This window comes from Neurospora hispaniola (assembly GCF_033458365.1).
Source record: "Neurospora hispaniola strain FGSC 10403 chromosome Unknown B0T23scaffold_10, whole genome shotgun sequence".
Taxonomy (NCBI): domain Eukaryota; kingdom Fungi; phylum Ascomycota; class Sordariomycetes; order Sordariales; family Sordariaceae; genus Neurospora; species Neurospora hispaniola.
In genome coordinates this window covers 1,026,954-1,043,596 of record NW_026944415.1, presented here as the reverse complement: position 1 = coordinate 1,043,596, position 16,643 = coordinate 1,026,954, and the positions used below count along the sequence as shown (strand labels likewise).

General features: G+C 49.9%; 5 protein-coding genes and 1 non-coding gene across 6 annotated transcripts; 4 read left to right on the top strand and 2 right to left on the bottom strand.

Annotated features, from left to right (window-relative positions):
• Positions 1–308: 308 nt before the first annotated feature.
• B0T23DRAFT_408487 (uncharacterized protein) lies at positions 309–2,217 on the top strand (the record flags this gene model as incomplete). The annotated part of the gene is made up of 3 exons (XM_062839304.1): positions 309–330; positions 443–1,087; positions 1,265–2,217. The coding sequence occupies 3 exons, from the start codon at positions 309–311 to the stop codon at positions 2,215–2,217; spliced, it is 1,620 nt and encodes a 539-aa protein (XP_062688303.1).
• A 1,275-nt stretch (positions 2,218–3,492) lies between these two features.
• B0T23DRAFT_t410 lies at positions 3,493–3,584 on the top strand. The gene has a single exon. It is a non-coding gene; the product is annotated as a tRNA-Glu (tRNA).
• A 1,574-nt stretch (positions 3,585–5,158) lies between these two features.
• B0T23DRAFT_408486 (uncharacterized protein) lies at positions 5,159–5,884 on the top strand (the record flags this gene model as incomplete). The annotated part of the gene is made up of 1 exon (XM_062839303.1): positions 5,159–5,884. The coding sequence occupies one exon, from the start codon at positions 5,159–5,161 to the stop codon at positions 5,882–5,884; it is 726 nt and encodes a 241-aa protein (XP_062688302.1).
• Positions 5,885–6,985: 1,101 nt separating this feature from the next.
• B0T23DRAFT_408485 (uncharacterized protein) lies at positions 6,986–7,664 on the top strand (the record flags this gene model as incomplete). The annotated part of the gene is made up of 2 exons (XM_062839302.1): positions 6,986–7,481; positions 7,549–7,664. The coding sequence occupies 2 exons, from the start codon at positions 6,986–6,988 to the stop codon at positions 7,662–7,664; spliced, it is 612 nt and encodes a 203-aa protein (XP_062688301.1).
• A 1,932-nt stretch (positions 7,665–9,596) lies between these two features.
• Positions 9,597–10,658, bottom strand: B0T23DRAFT_399973 (uncharacterized protein; the record flags this gene model as incomplete). The annotated part of the gene is made up of 1 exon (XM_062838455.1): positions 9,597–10,658. The coding sequence occupies one exon, from the start codon at positions 10,656–10,658 to the stop codon at positions 9,597–9,599; it is 1,062 nt and encodes a 353-aa protein (XP_062688300.1).
• Positions 10,659–11,400: 742 nt separating this feature from the next.
• Positions 11,401–13,382, bottom strand: B0T23DRAFT_326454 (MFS general substrate transporter; the record flags this gene model as incomplete). The annotated part of the gene is made up of 3 exons (XM_062835561.1): positions 11,401–12,314; positions 12,386–12,545; positions 12,624–13,382. The coding sequence occupies 3 exons, from the start codon at positions 13,380–13,382 to the stop codon at positions 11,401–11,403; spliced, it is 1,833 nt and encodes a 610-aa protein (XP_062688299.1).
• Between the last annotated feature and the right edge of the window lie 3,261 nt (positions 13,383–16,643).

Genomic DNA, 16,643 nt, shown 5'->3' with positions numbered 1-16,643 from the left:
AGAACGAACGACCCGAGGCATTGTAGTCCTCCCATTTACTGCTCTTTTCCAGTTTTCGTTCGTACAAAACTGGTGGCTCCCGACGATAAGACAAGTAGATATTGCATGCCTTCACGTCATTAAGGTAGGCATATGCGTCTGTTGAAGGGACATTTCAGAACATGGGGATATAAAAATCAATCTGATTCTCCCTTTTCTTGCTACAATGTCTCGACTGTCCTGCTTCCTGGACCTTTCCAACCGCTGCTCAACCTCACGCTTCCACACCTAGCAATAAATTAATAGCCGTGTAACCAAACGCAAACATCATGGGTTCCACGAACAACAATGGTTTCACTGGGGGCTTCGGCTCCTTTGACTTATCTCCAAGGAAGGATTGGAACTCCTTCAATGACGATAACCCAGAGTCATTGGACTATGAGCCGGCCTACCCTTTTGCAAGTCCGGCACTTCTTTAAATCCGCTGTCGGTCGAAGCTCTCTTACCACTCCACCTTCGCACAAACCAGACAACACCAACTTGGCCGTTATGGACCTCCCCTCGGAAATACTTTGTCAAGTTTTCGAACATATTATCGCTCCTTTTAAAGAATACTATGATGACAATCTTGTACCGCAGTATTTCAGGGGTAGGGGTATCCGCTTTCAAGTCGTCGAGAGCTCCTTCTCCCATGAATCACCCTCTTCAACTGATAACCTCACTGTCACTGGTGAAGTATCCATTCGAAACTTGAACCAGATGGTTGCAACTCGACAGGCCGTCGACCCTCTTGCAACCTACCGAGAGATCGAGTCCGGTACTGCTGAGACAATTCCGGATGGATGGCTCCAGAGCGAAGGGGTTGCCCAACAATTGGAACAGTTATCCTGGGATGAGGACGAGATGACCGAGGAGGATACAGACGATTACTCCGACAGTGATGAGTCGAGCGATGATGAGTCGAGCGATGACGACACGGCAGATAACGGGGAGGATGTTGCTGCGTTCGTTCCCAGAGCATCTAGTCGTAGGCTTGTGCTTGATCGAGATCCCGTATGCGATCCTGATGGTGCCAAGCGGGCATTTCTCGCTACGAACAGGCGGGATGGCGAGGGCCCAACTCAATCACACCGACTTCTCATTGATCCCTTGTTGGAGAAGTGCTGCGACCTCCTGTGTGGCTTTACGGGGGCCCTCGATGATAAAGAGGAGTTGGGGCATATTTTTGACGATATCGAAAGAGAAAACAACAACAGGTGCGTTACCATTTTTCGACATGTCACAGATGCCTCTTGCATCAAGTCATCGCCCTCTGGTGAGCCATCCTCTAAAGGCTCAGCCCAATCTTCAACGCCGACACCTTCAAAAGTCTCTACTCCTGCGACGCCTCTCCTCAGATCTGCCATCGCCATCCCGGAATCAAGTTCCCTCGCCACAGCGGAGGATGGCAAAGACGCGGAGCACCTGGACTCTCCAATATTTGATGATGATGATGATGATGAATACAGTGATCCATTAGAATATGTGGACTACGATTTCGTCATGGTCTACAGGCCACATATCTGGGAGACAGACGAGGAGATTGTCGCTCTGGAAACGCCGCGCCGCGCTTGTCCACACTCCACCGCTTACGAGCCACGCTGTCGTTTTCGTTCTCCCCATCAGTACCAGAACTTGCTGCGACTTTCTCAGCTATCACCAGGTGTCACAAAAGAACTCGGAAAAACCCTGTACCCCAACTGCACGGCCGAATTCCCCTACGGCCCCCACCTCTTCCCCGTCTTCGCCGCGGAGCGCCCCGCCATCCTGCCCATGATCCGCGGAATCATCCTGCATCTCGACTGCTCCGCCGACTTCAACGACACCATAACCACGGAGCTGGCGCACATGCTGTCCTTCTTCTCACCGTCCCTGCGCCCCGACTCACCTTGCAGGAAACTGGCATTCCTCACCGTGAAGCTGCGCACCAGCCTGGTTGACATTCCTCGCTGGCCGCAGGAGAACGTAGAGGTACCCTTGACGGAAAAGCAGCTCATCATGGACAAGCTGAGGGAATGGGGGCCGCTCTTTCGAGCTGTGCACACCGACGAATTTCTTCTAAGGTTGGTGGGTATTCGGCATGAAGTTTGCTCCGCGGCGCAAGGGGTGCCTTATGGAATGGGGCAGGAAGATTGGGAAAGAGAGGTGACGAACAGGGAGATAATGGCGATGTGGAGATATGCCGGTTTGCTTGAGTGAAGGCCATATCTCTAGTTGGTGAGAGCATGAGCGGGCTAGAAGGCGTCTTGGATAGGTAGTTGACCTGGAGGCTGAAGGGTGTGAATTGGATACATCTAGTCAGGATGATGAGGCTGTTTGGAGTTGTTTGGCAGGAAACCAGGACTTGGCTGCCTTGTTCCACAGCTCAGCATCCTCCGTCTACACTAGGTCGCGACCTCCTCAAGGGTAAAATCCTCCATGGTACCTTATCCTTTCTCAATGCTCTGTTGACCGACTCGACCAACTTGGGGTCAATATTGTACCACTACCACTGGGCCCGGAAACACAGCTTGATCGCAGTGTAGCGGGCCTGCCTGAGGTACTTGGCCGCGCTGATAGTCGTGCTGGTCTTTTCTTGATCGAACCTGGCGTGCCAGTACAGCTAGCGGGCTTGGTCGTAGTTGTCCTTTTTGCCGTTGTGCCAGAAGCCGAGCGGCGCGAGCAGACGCTGTGGGACACCTGGTATATCAACTGATCAGGAACGAGAGGAATCCGAGTGGCCGAATTGGACGCCGAGCAAGGTACATTGGGGACGAGGTTGGACTGTGCTTCCCTTGCGAATCTCGAAAAGTTGGATCGTGGTGTCGCTGTTTCTGTCAATGGATGTTTCGCTTCCTTGCTTCGGGGGAACAGTTAGGGGTTTATCCTAGTAGCGGGCGGCCACTTGCAAAGACGTTGCATGTGTGGGAAAACGTCTTGTATTACAGTGCCGACTGTTGGTATTGGACAGACGAAGCTTCAGCGAATGAATTCTCTTGCTTCGCATGTAAGATTTCCCAAAACGGCCTTCCCAAGTCATGCCCTTGGGGATATGACAAGGAGCAAACAACGTCGATGCGGCTGATAATAGACGAGATTTTATAGAAAACCGCTTTCATTCCTAGCAGCGGTACTTGGAAATGGAGAGGGAAGGCAGGCACATAGCAGCGGGTTATGAAAAAACCCCCTGGACTCATGTACGCCACAAAAATACCTCTGGATACGCAGCGTAAAATACATCATACCTTACAGCGTGCCCGTAATTTTCGTCTCCACACTGTCTTAGGCTGCAGTAGACTTATTTAGCAGCTGCATTGATCAACTGCATGGGTCCAAATGACAGATGTAACAATTGCAAGAATTATTCCTGAACCCGCATCTCCAAACTTTGCGGCTCGACTTGGAAACCCGGGCCGATTCCATTAGCAGCAGTTTTGAGATTATAATGCCAACGCTATGGGCTTACATCCAACAAATCGGACCATACCAGTTCAATCGGGTATGGTGTAGCGGTAACATCGTTGACTCTCACTTCTTAGGAGTGACTGCTCTCTCAACAGCCCCGGGTTCGACTCCCGGTATCCGAGTCTTAAATTTTTTTTTCGAACTTTTTCCTTTCTTAACCTGAAAAGCGCAACTCACAACTTCATTTCTTTCTTTTTTCTTTTGTTTTCATTATTTGGACTGCAGCTCAGCTTCACGACCTCACTTCTTTTACTTGCTCGTCGTGGGTGCGACATTGCCTTCCCGTAGGTACGATTAGTCCTTAGCCCACCCCTTTCACTTCCTTTAGTTTCTCCATCTGCCAGGTGTTATCCATTTCCTCTTGTTAGGTTTGCAAGAAGAAAAAGGCCTCAATTGAGCACTTATTCTTGTCCTTTCGCCTTGTGACTATGGAAGGAACGAGCGCGTTTCCTCCTTCCGCCCCATTTGCAGAAGGGATCATTCCGACAAAACAACGCACAGAAATTGTTTCTTTCACGGGACTTTGACTAGGCCTCTTTGCTTCCAACACTCAGATCTCCTTCGTCTACCCTGCTGTTATATTTTCCACCAGACTTGGCCTACAAATTCCATCGTACCTCGTGATTGCTTAACTCCACGTTGAGGGCTTGCCACTAATTCTGCATTTCACTGCTACTTAGACACTTTGAAGCTTTTCCACTTCGGATATTGGGTATCGATTCTCTGAAGATAGATACAACTATGTCTGCCTCCTGGATTCTGGCTACCTAGTTTTTACGCAGGTGCCTACGTGCCAAAACTAAAGGTTCTAGAGAAATATTTGATCAGTCCTTTATTGCAACATGGCACGACCTTACCCCAATAATGTCGATGTGAAAGGGTCAAACAGACTGTTGTCTCGACAGGTATGCAATCTACCATACCAGTGTGGGATCGATCAATCGAAGATAGGCCGAGCATTCTCCTTTCTCCACCCGTGCGGTATTCGTCTTGGTCGATGCGATCCACGCAAGTTCGCGGTTTCCTGGTACTTACCTTCGCTCATCGTCATCGTTTTGATACAAAGCCAGGCCACGTTGAGAATAGGAGTGACTGCAGGAACACAGCATGGAAGTCTTTGATGGTTAGAGCGATTTCCGTCTTGCGTCCTTTGCTAATGCCTTGAACACGATAAAGGGGGTACCAAATGCATCGAAATTCCGTCCCATGTTGTCGCAAATCCTTTGCAGATATTTTCTAGCCAATAAGAATTTCAGTTCAGCTGTTTGTCCCGACATCTTAACTCCACAGGGACATACATTGAACCAGGACCAGTTTCTATTTTGCGCTGTTGTGGTCTTACTGTGGGAGAAGGCATGGCAACCATTCACCGGTAATGTCCCACATTTCTTGCTCAACAATACAGATCTTTACACCAACTTCTCAAATCACATGATGTTCAAGCTCAAAGCTTGATGAACCTACGCGACATTTCTTTCTTACCTGCGAGAAGCATCTCAGAAGCACCAAAACCAGTGAACTATACCAGCGACTGCTTTGTATCCACACAACAAGCAAAGTATATCTAGAGCACTCTCATAACATGAATGATCATCTCAGCAACGGTGATGAGGTACGTGCTAACTTCCGCTGTTAGGCGCCAGAGACTCAGAGAGGGGCTTACTGACCAGGCAATGAAAAGTGCTTCGATATCGACATGCCCAACATGAACGCCCAACCTGACCAAGCCAGACGTCAGATCCAAGATCAGCCCCCGCTTCCAACGAGCATCGCAGTTCAAAACCAGCCCACGCAGGTTCATTTTCCGAATGTGCCAGCCGCCGCGGAATTCGGTGCCATTGCCCACGGCCCTGTCCAGATCCCTCCCGACACTGTTGCACGAAGAGAGCGCCTGAAGAAAGCTCTCCTAAGCCTCGACACTAATCGCGAGGTCGCATGGCAAAAGATGTCCGGCCATATGCGCTACGATTTCCACAAGGAGCTTGCCAAGGCCGAAACGCGCGCCGAGCCGCTCGAAGCCTGGGAGAAGTATTTTCTGTCCAACAACTCAGAGGAAGACAAGATCAGAGTGTACCGGGAGCTTGCCTTTGAGAGGTACAGGGAGCGGGAGAAGCTCTTGGTGAAGCTGAAGGAGCACCTCGAGAAGTACGACGGCCTGCGCAGTGAAATGCAGATGTTGAAGGAGCATGTCTTCAACCTGGAATATACGATCCAGCGGAATGAGTTTGCCAGGCAGCAGATGACGAGGAGGATTGCCGAGCTAGAGAGGAGCCATCTGGTGTTGACTTCGGGTTTGGACGAGAGGATTCATCTCTTGAATGAGAAGGTAGACAGAAAGGTCCAGGAGTTGGAGGGGGCGGTTGAAGAGATGAAGAAGAGTGAGGAAGGGCTGTCAGATATGGAGGAGGAGCATACCTGGTAACGATGAACTGAAGTTGATGAAAGTTGAAGACAACGCAAGTCACTAAAGCTTGTTTGTTTGGCTATGACAAGGCGTTTGTTGAGTGTTGACATTGGGTTATGACTCCTTGCCTTGAAGTTCAAAGTGAAGGAAGTGTAAACACAGACATACACAAAGAAAACAACTAGATGTGAAAGTGAACAAAGAAGCGACTGGCAGCTCAAGGATACCACATGCGAGAAGAGAAGGACATTTGGCTACTCCAATATCTATATCTTTCGTTACCACGTATGTTGTATGGTCGAAAAAATTGGTTCAAGAAGTGGGCAGTGTCTTCGAACTCCCAGAAGTCAATGGCCAAGTAGAAGAAAAGCGTGCTGAATATGTCGACAACATTAAGGACAAGAGGTTTGAGGGAAAACGGAAGTGTCAGAAGTTGAAGAAAAGTTTCCATGTTTGCCATTGCTTATTGCCTGTCACGCCTTCCCGTTACTAGACCTGAAACAACCTCTTTATAAAGCTGGTCAGTTCCCTTCAATGGTTCGTTGTAATTCCACTTGCTCTTGCATTCCGTATATAAACCCCAGGGCCTGCTACTTTCTGTTTGTCCTTCATCTTTCCACTACACCGGCATGTGTATCAGCTCCAAGTGATGATCAAGAAATTGGATTGGACAACTCGTTGACTCTTTCTCCACAAGTTCAGGCAGCATACTGGGGAAGTGAGCAAAGAGGAAGGAGCGGAGGACAGAGTGACGAAACAAAGTCCACATATACCTGCCCCTGTCGATGCAAACGGGCCACTCACCAAGCATTTTGACTCAGTCCGTTTTGTCGTCATCCGAGGAAGGAGCGGAAGGTTGTAGTCAGGTAACAAGAACCCTCTCAAGTCTTCAGATGAATTCGACCCGTGCGCGCTAAGACGACATCGTCCTGTCTGCCTGCTCCTTCCTTCACTTTCCCATCTGGATTTTACTTGCCCCTGGCAGAACAATCTCAGACCGCCCTGCTTGCACATAACCATTTCGCAAAAAGCCAACCTCAAACTTGCCCCTCCAAGCTCACTCATTAACGACACAACCACAAACAACACCACCACCATCATCATCACCAACCAACCAAGATGACTCGTCATCAAAAGAAACCTTGCCCCCACAAAAGGCTCTATGAAGCGGCGCAACAGCGCCGCAGACAAAGAGAGCAAGAGGCCGTAGAAGCTCTCATGCTTCTGAGAGCAGGCTTTGGCGAGTTCGGCCTCTGGGGAAACGTCCCGGGTAACGTGCCAGGGACGCTGCCACTTCAGTGGCAGTCCAACTGGCAGCCCTTTCCCGGCTCGCGCCCGGTCTCGTTCGGCCCTGTTGCTGTGGGTGGCAGCAACCCGCAAACCACCAATCCCACCACCATCACCACCATCACCCGCAGCGCCAACACCAACACCAGGGGCAACATCCCCAGCGGCACGTCCAGTGGCTACGGCCACTCACACAACAACGGCCCTACCACTTCTGCGGCGAGGTTGAACACACTGGCAACGGTGGCTGCTGACAGCCGGCCACTGCCCCTGCCCGCGCCCATGGGCCGAGTGAACAACAGGCCCTTGCAGGATAGGGCCAACGGCTGTGAGTCTTCGCCTTGTTGTCATTATATACTGTTGTTGAGTGGAAGCTAACTCAAACCTAATGATAGCCACATCCGCCAGGGAGAGCACCAGAGCCCGTTCGCGAGCTCCTTCACCAGAGGGTCAGCGCCGCTCACCAGCTCCTTTGCCCGAGGACCCAGGCTATAGGGGTCCGTCGAGGTAGTAGGCCGGCAGGTAGCGGAGTGGAGGGGAGGGAAAGGACGGTTGTGGCGCCGAGCAGTAAGCCTGCGATAGTGTAGGTGGGAAGGCCTTGAGCTTGAGGACATTTCATTTGTTGAAGAAGGGGAGTTGTGATACCCAGCATGGCTTTTACAAGATACCAGGAACCTATAATAGGACGAGGGGATGAACTTTTTGCTGGACGTCTTCTGTCTGATGGAAGAATCATATCGAATGATCACGAAGATATATGCAATCCGACAAGACGCGTCATTCACCTCTCACAAATCTCATCTGTGATCACCTGTCTCAAGTTTTCATCAGTGACAGCGTGCATGTGATATGGTGTGGGTGCAGTGGAGTACCGAAATGTGGTAGAGAAGATAGTTATAGTAATGTACCTCTGATCATGATCTAGTGGTACTTGTACTGAGTCCACCATATTCGAGAAACTAAGAAGAAACCAAGGAGCAGTGAAATGATCGAGAGCATTCGTGATAAGTCGAAGTTCAGGAATCCAAAATCGATCTTGAGGCGTACAAGGAAAACTGGGTAATCTACGTTCTCCTCCCGCGCCTGTTGATCCCAAGGAGATGGAGAGGGGACTTGCCTTCTAGAGGCAATCATCGTAATACAAATATCTGGTCCACGTCGCCCCTCTGCCTTTTGCCTTCTTCCTGCTCTCCTTCATCCTCCACCCTCAATCATACAAAAACAAAACTACCAACCTAATTCGCAGTGCTTGAACGCGGCGGGATGGGCAAGGTAGTTAGACGGAACGTATTCTGGTGCCCGTCGATATCACAGTTCTCGAAGGGTACTTCGTTGACTGCTTTTGACCGCCTAGTATCTATCTATTCCTTCAGACTGCTGCGACTCAGAATTATACAACAAATTGACTCGGAGGACGACGCAGAGCGGACATGACCAAAGCAAACGGGATATCTACCACGTTGCCAGTTGACGTTTAGTCCAACGTATGATATTGAGTCTCGTCAAAGCGTACCTATCTGGTGTCGGCCCCAATATTGTCAGTAAATAAAGACAGGCAGAGAGACCAAAAAGAGGAGAATGTAGATAAGTTAGGGACATGGTTCGGTGCGCTCGTTGGGGTAGAGTGTTCCTAGGTGTAGTAGTTCCCTTCCAGCACGATCTTGTGTCAGTCGATGGGCTCAAAAGGCCGGTGAAAGGTTGTTTGGCTGAGTATCTAGCGGTAGGTACCTCTACGTGATGAAACATGAAATGATGTGGTCGAACGACCTGGATTAAGTGTGCTTAGGTGAGCTTTCCATCCTCGCCTCTGAGTCTCTGACAAATTGGATTACCTCCTCAATGGGAATAACGTCTCAGGTAGCTCGGCGGTGGCGCCCATGGTTGCCGCCCCTCTCACAACTTCCAGATATGTTCCATCTCAGAGACCCACAGAGCCGATGTAACTCGAAATACATGGGGCCCAAGCTGCTGTATATTTTATCAATCACCAACATCAGCGTCAATAAGATCCAGTCTCCAACGGCGCCCAACTCGCAACTTTGATCACCGCCTCGTCAAATCCCACCATGGGCGGGGGCGTTGACTGCTTGATGAGCGAGTTCGAATGTATGTTATATACCGCTGTTGTAGGAAAGAACTATCAAGTTGTATAGAAAGGTTGAAAAACATTATCGACACGTTAGACTCCAACCCGACTAATCCCCCTGAGTTGATCCCGGTGCGCCCGGACTGAAAGCTAGAAGAAACAGAACTTGATAGCCAGCGTGTCAAAGATATACCAAAGACAGAGGCGTATAAGAGATCTTCTAGCTCTCCGGTACTGAAGGACAAGCCCGAAGCCCCTCCAAGGTGCTCATGTAGTCGGGAAGAGTTCCGCTCCAATCCAGCATCTAGTGTACGTGTCCCCAACACCTCACGCTTCATGCATCGCAGCACCTCCCGCTCAAGCATCGACCTCCTGCCCCTCCAACTCCCCCTCCGTCCACTGCCACAACTTGCTCGCCAACTCCTCATCCTTCGCCCATCCACTTTCTCCCACCCTCTTCCCCACCGGCAGGAAATACGCACACTTGCCTTTCCCATCACTTTGCACCTGCTCTCTCGGCGCCGTCGCCGCCCAAACCTGATTCTTCGCTCCATCCTCCACCGTGCTCAAAAAGAATTTGAGGAACCCCGTGACCGCCCACCCGATCCACCCACTATTGCGGAACGGGTGGAAAAGCTGCGTGTTGACCGCGCCGGGATGCAGCGCCACCACCGTCAGCTCCTCCGGATAATGCGCAGCAAGCTGTTTGCCAAACAAGATGTTGGCGAGTTTGGATTGGCCGTAGCGCTGCCACGTCAAGATGGAGGATTGGTTGGATTTCAAAGTCGCGAAGTTGATGCCCAAAAGAGGCGGAAGACGATGGCCTTCAGAAGACAAGACAACAACGCGGACGTCCGGAGGTGCGGTAGGGGTGCCGTCCGCCGGCTGGGGGAGGTCATTACCTTTGGCGCTGCGGGCGGTTTTGAGCAGGAGAGGAAGCAAGAGCTTGGTGAGCAAGGCGTGGCCGACGTGGTTGGTACCGAACTGGATCTCGTAGCCTTCGGCGGTGACGCCGGTGGCGGCGGCCATGATGCCGGCGTTGAGCATGAGGATGTCGAGTCGGTCGCTTTCGGCGAGGACGGTCCGGGCCGCGGATTTGATGGAGTCGAAGGAGGTGAGGTCGAGGTCGAGGGGCTTGATGATGGAAGAGGCGTCGAAGTCGGGATTGACGCCGGAGGACTGGACGGCGGCGGAGATGTCGTCGATGGCGGATTGGGCGCGCTCGAGGGAGCGGGAGCAGAGCCAGATGCGCGAGGGGAGAGAGGCGGCGGGCTGGCGGACGAATTCGAGGATGGATTGCTTGCCGAGGCCGGCGTTGCCGCCTGTCACGAGAATGGTTTTGCCATGGAGAGCAGAAGAGGGGATGTCGGTGCGGGGGTTGAAGGAGACGCCCCCCGAGAGGAAGGGGATGTAGTCCATTATTGTTGCCGTCACTGATGAATTCGTTTTGCTGTTCGAGCTTACTGGAGATTGAATAGTAAGCGTTTGTTCGTGACGGACTGTGGAGAGTCGGTAATCTTTATACTAAATGATCGTTGATGAAATGACGTTGGTGGGGGATTTGCATGATGCTATCGAAAGATACGCGAGGTGGTCCGGGCCCCTGATCAATTCCCTTTCACATGCAGCTGTCGGATCGGAGATAAGAAGCCTGGTAGGGACTTGGATCGATGACGGATATAGGCATTTTTCCAAGATGCGATTCACAATGATCGCAGGATGATGAATCCAGTAAAAGAGCTGCAAGGAGATCACCACCTTTCCAACAAATTTTCAATGAGATCTCTACACGTGTGTAACGGTGCGGCGTTGATCACAACGTTAGTGGTGATGTCAGCACTATCAGCGGGGCGGGCCGCCGTCAGGGGCAAAGTGACATCTCGAAAAAGACCCTAACCCTGACATGATCACTCGATTGTTCTGTGACGCACTTGTCAATCGTTGAGTTCGATAGCCAGAATTAATATTATTTGTCTACTGACAAGTATTTGTACTTCATAAAAGTCAACAGGAATTTCCAAGCAAAGCTCAAACGCAATGCTATCAGTTGGTATCTCCGGTAGATGAGCCAGAACGCCGTAAAATGCATCATCAAACATGACATACCCATAATCCCAGAAATGCATGATCATGCATCATCTCATCATCCATCATGGACCCCTCAGTCATAAACGCTAGGTCTCGACCACTTCGACCTCTTTCTGATCCTCTTTCCATAGACGAAAAAGACAAACGGAACGGGTATCAACAAAGCCGCAAACCCTCCGGTAATCGACGATCCCGGTCCCACACCAATGTTATGGAACATGGGAGTGACAACCAAGGGAAACGCGCATGCAAAGCACGAGCGGAGGAACGTGTTCGCAGCCACCGCCGACGCCGCATACCGCGTAAACGTATCGACCAAGTAATTCAGCGCAGCCTGGAAGATCATGAAGAATCCCGATCCCATAAGAACCAGACCGATGCAGGGCACAATCCAGTGAATATCTTTGGGCGCAGTCCACCCGAGCATGAACTGCCCACCCGAAAAGATCACGGACCCAACCATCATGGGCGGCAGACGGCGTTCAGGAACGGCGCGGTCGCCAGCGGCGTGGTACGCCTTGTTGTAGAGAAACTGGTTATACACGTTCGCGCCGCAACCGATCATGGCACCAATGAAGATGCACAATAACGGCAGAGTAGCAACCAGCTGCGTCCACCCGCGGACTTCGCCAAAGATAATGGGAATCGCGCCAAGCTGCATGTACAGAATACCGTAGCAGAAGCTAGCATAAAGAGCGACGAGGAAGCAGATGGGCGTGCAAAGGAGCTGCACCGGGCGAAGTAAGAACTTTTGGGCGAGCTCAGAGAAGGTGACGTCCCATTCCTCAAACTTGGCGTGGAGTGCCCAGTTTCCGGTTTGGATGCGCAGGCGACGAGCTTTGTTGACGAGCAGTCGCGGAGGATAAGATTCGTCGATGAAGATCAAGCCGAGAGCGAGAACGAAGGCTTGTAGGATGCCGGTGAGGTAGAGGGTCCAGCGCCAACCGAGACTGGGCTGAATGGCAACCGCAGCTGAGACGACGGGGCCTGTGAGGAAAATAATGATAAATTAGCCGAGGCCAACGGGAAAGAGATAGAAATGAGAAAGCGGGGCGTACCGATGGCTGGACCACCAACAACTGCCATGGCATATCCCGCCATGGCGATACCTCTTTCGGCAGGCGAGAACAAGTCTCCCAGCACACCACCGGTGTTGGTCACAGGAGCCGAAGAAAAGAAGGCACCAAAGAAGCGGGTAATCATCAGAGTTTGATAGTCCTTGGCAGTGGCACTACCGAAGCTGAAACAAGTGGCAAAGAACATGGGCACGAAGACTGCCACTCTCCTCCCAAAAACCTCACTCAACGGCGCCCATAGCAGAGGGCCAATACCGAAACCAACCAAGAAGATGGAAGTACCCAGGACAGCTACCTCATGGCCAACGTGGAAGTGATTCGAGACCTGTGCAGTACCGGCCGAGTAGCTGGAGGAGGCCCAGCTGGCACTCATGGTGATCAAGCCGTAGAGCATCGTGGTCATGATCTTCTTCTTCATGGGCCAGTTCATGGGGCGGTAGGGGTCGTCGGGACCCTCGAAGTCGACAATAACATCCTTGCCAGTCGGGGTGTGTGCTAGCGGATGGTTGAACTCGAATCGGGCGGTAGGGCGGGATCGCAGGCGCGAGAGGACAGTGTCACGTCGGGAAACAGTCTTGGTGAGGTCGAGTCTGCCGGTGGTGTTGGCGTGCTCCGGTCCTTCCTTGGTGCTGGATCTCATGCTCCGGTTGGTGCGAGTACGGGTCAGTCGGATGTCTCGGCTGGTGATGCGGTGGCCGTCGTACTCGTCGGCATCTTCGTCGCTGTCCTTTTCGGTGTCATACCCATCGTCGCTGCTGGAACTGGTGTTCATATGGCTATCGGTGTGGCGACGCGACATGGGCGATTGATTTTCAGGGTCGTCCAGAGGGTCCAAGTGCTCAGGCCTGTTGGAGTCGAGGCGTTCGTCCTGTTTCCGGGAGGAAGGCGCCCGTGCGAGAGGTGGTTGTGGTGGTTCATGCATCTGTTGCTTCTCGGCTGCAGCAGCAGCATCGATCGGTTCACGGTCCAACGGTGACATGGTACCTAATAACTTGTGCTGGAAGGAACCGTGGCCGAGTCCAAAAATGTGATTCTCACAAAGAGAGGAGTTCTTTCCATGACAAAGTTACGGATGGGACGAAGCTTCCTTTTTAAAATCTGAACTACACTAGTTTTGTTTTGTTGCTTCTTCCATGTCGACCAGGGTCATTTCGAGGGTGGCATCCGCCGGTGGGGCAGGTCAGGGAAAGGATGGCCGACGTCATAGGCCGGATTGGTTGATTGAAGGCGATTTGCAACATTTTTGCAAGGGCAACTGCTGAAGTGTCTGTAAATCCTTTCAGGAGCTCGGAGGTGCGGTGAGTCTGGGGCGGATTTAACGGCTGTCGCGTCGCTCTGTGGTTTGTTCATTCCCGTGCGCACTTGTCCTGTCCATGAAGACGCTGCCTGATCCGTCACATCTGCTTCGGTTGCGAAGAAATTTGCCCGGGAATATCGCGGACTGCTTGGTATCCTGCCATTGATCACAAGGGTTATGCCTTTACACTTTGTTTAATCCAAAAGTTGCACAAACAGTAGTGGGGCCGGGCCGGTTTTCGGCTAACCTCCGCCGTGGCGAGTGGTTCCCCGGTCCCGTATCGGCCGCCGTGACATGGTACCACTTTATCCCTTTCTTGTCAGCCACGGAGCGCAATCGGCAACAGAAAAGAAGACAGGCAACACAAGGTGATCCGAGACCTCCATCGAAACAGCGCCTGTAACTGAAACTGCAATTGTATTCTTCAGTTCACCGAGTTGAAATGTTCTCGAATTGATCAACGGCGGCGTCGTCAGCTCCGCCGAAGCCAAGTCCACCAGGTGGGTCGCGGATAACGGCAAGTGGACCGGGCCTCGGGGGCTAACAAATGTGGAACTGCGGATATTTGGAACAGTTTGCAGTTGCTCAACGGTTTTCTGGAAAACTTCATGAAAAACTTTATGACGATCTCGTTTTCACTTCGTGCTGACTCACCACGTCGGCCGGTTCTTTTCACGACAGAGTGACTCTTTATATTCTACAAGTTCCAGTTGGCGTCCGACCCAGGCGAGCTATGCTATTGCCGCATGGTATTCCGGACTCGGCACCATCAATCGGCTTATGACGCATGTGATAATCTCACCTCACATGGAACAGGGGATGCTGAACATCCGGGTCTTTGAGCAGCGCCATGAACGACTTTACCTATAATTTCATGTTCAATGATCACTATCCTTCGCGACCCGCCATGTCTTGACTGCAGACACTGCAGGCTTTTGGGCATCTCTTCGCTCGCTTCCCCCATCTGTGACAACGTGAGGTAGAAATTGTCTATATTTCCTTTCTTCACTTGCGGTTGACATTATGTTGTTCTCCCTCGGTAAAGTCAACACGTCAAGCAACTCGCAAAGAACCGGGTCGAACAACGAGCACGGCCAATACGTACTGGTTGATTTGTTCAGGTTGGAGGGTGTTCTTATCGATCACTGCTGGTAGACCGTCGGTTTTGGCTTGGGCTTTCTAGTTTCTATCTCTTATCCGTTCCTTCCTTAGGTAGGTAGGTAGTTAACATTCTCTCGTTGTCAACATCGTGGTCTATGTTTACTGGGAGTTTCTCGCATTGCCTAGTAAACAGACGCCCGGCCATTGTAGGTACTTTAACTTGACCATTGCAGTGCCCTACACTAGTGCCATTGATCATGATGTACAGTGATCGATGACCTATAATGCTTGCTGTGAGCCCCGAGGTGATAGAGAGCTCCAGTCAGATGGGTGCGGGCAGTGGAGTAGAGCATGTAGTGGGGAGGTACGGTACATAGAAATACCTCTACTTGGTACACCTCTGCTTGGATTTGAAAGGTTAAAATGGTACAGCTAAGCTACTAGCTAAGCCGCCAGCCAAGCCGCTAAGGCTACAATAAACTAGGGCTTTTATATAGAAAAACCTTCCTTTTATTGTACCCTATCTTCTTATCTATCTTTTTATCTAATAATTAATACTATCTCTATTTGCCTCAATAATCTTTTCTATTCTTTCCGGCATTGAATAGGCCAACTTTAAAAGGAAATCCTCTAGGACTATATCCTAAACTTCTTGAATGGCTACTCTAAGTTATAATGGGTTAAGAGCTTGAATATTGTATTTATACTCTATAAGTAACTTCATCCAATACTAAACGTTCTCAATTGGTACTAAATCCGGAGAGTAAGCTAGAAATCGTCTCTAACTAAGCCTAGGGATTTCTATTAATTCTAATACTCTCTAAGTCACTTTTACCCGATAAAAAGGAATATTATCGTACTAAAAAATAAGGCTATTTTCTCGGCAAAAGGCTACTACTATCGGAAGGATAAAAGAAATATACTTTTAAGTAGTAATTCCTCCAAATTCCTTTTCCTAAAAGAAATAAAGCCCTTTTCTTCTTCTAGTAAAGGATCCCTAAAATATCCAACCATGAGGTTTTCTCTTAGTAAGAGTAAAGTTATTTAGATTATCATCCTTGTCCAAAATTACCTATTATTTCTATATTAAATTATTAATTACCCAAATCTTATTAGAATTAAGGATATCCTCCTAATCTTCCGGATAAGGGCAAAATTTTCTTATTTCTTAGTACTATTAAATTCTTTCTCTTTTATTAATAATACTTCTTTTTATTCTTTTAATTTTTAGTTTTTAATAAAACCTAAGAGAGTAAAGTATTTTCTTTAGAACTTCGGGGCCGGCAATAAGGTAGGGAGGAAGGTAGAGAAATAAATTATACTAGGAGATAAATCTCCGAGAGCGCTCCTCTTTTATTTATTCCTTAAATTCATTTTTCTCGGAAGTCTTTAAAAGACCTTACTTTTTTCGCTTTTAGGGAGTGACAGGGCCAATACAAGCAAATTAGACTTACCGCATAATAAACCCCATCTTTTTAATAATATTGGTATAGTTTAAATTAATGTAATTATAAAGTACCCGGATTTAAAGCCGTTCATCCCTTATTAAATACCGTAATCCCGTCTTTTTTAGTATTGAGGGAGCTGGATATTAGGAGGCTAAGAGCTCGTACACAGAGGCACCTCAGCGGCTACTACTCCCCTTCGTTAACGGAAGCGTAGGATCATTTACAATAACGCCCATCTCGGGTCAGACCCGCGGGAAGGATAATCTAGTACTGCGCCGAAGCGCTAGACTAATATAAGGCTCTATAATACTCATTAGCGGAGGAATAGAGTTTATATAAGTATAAAAGAGGTTTAATAAAGTATATCTTATTATAGTCGGTAATTATTAATATA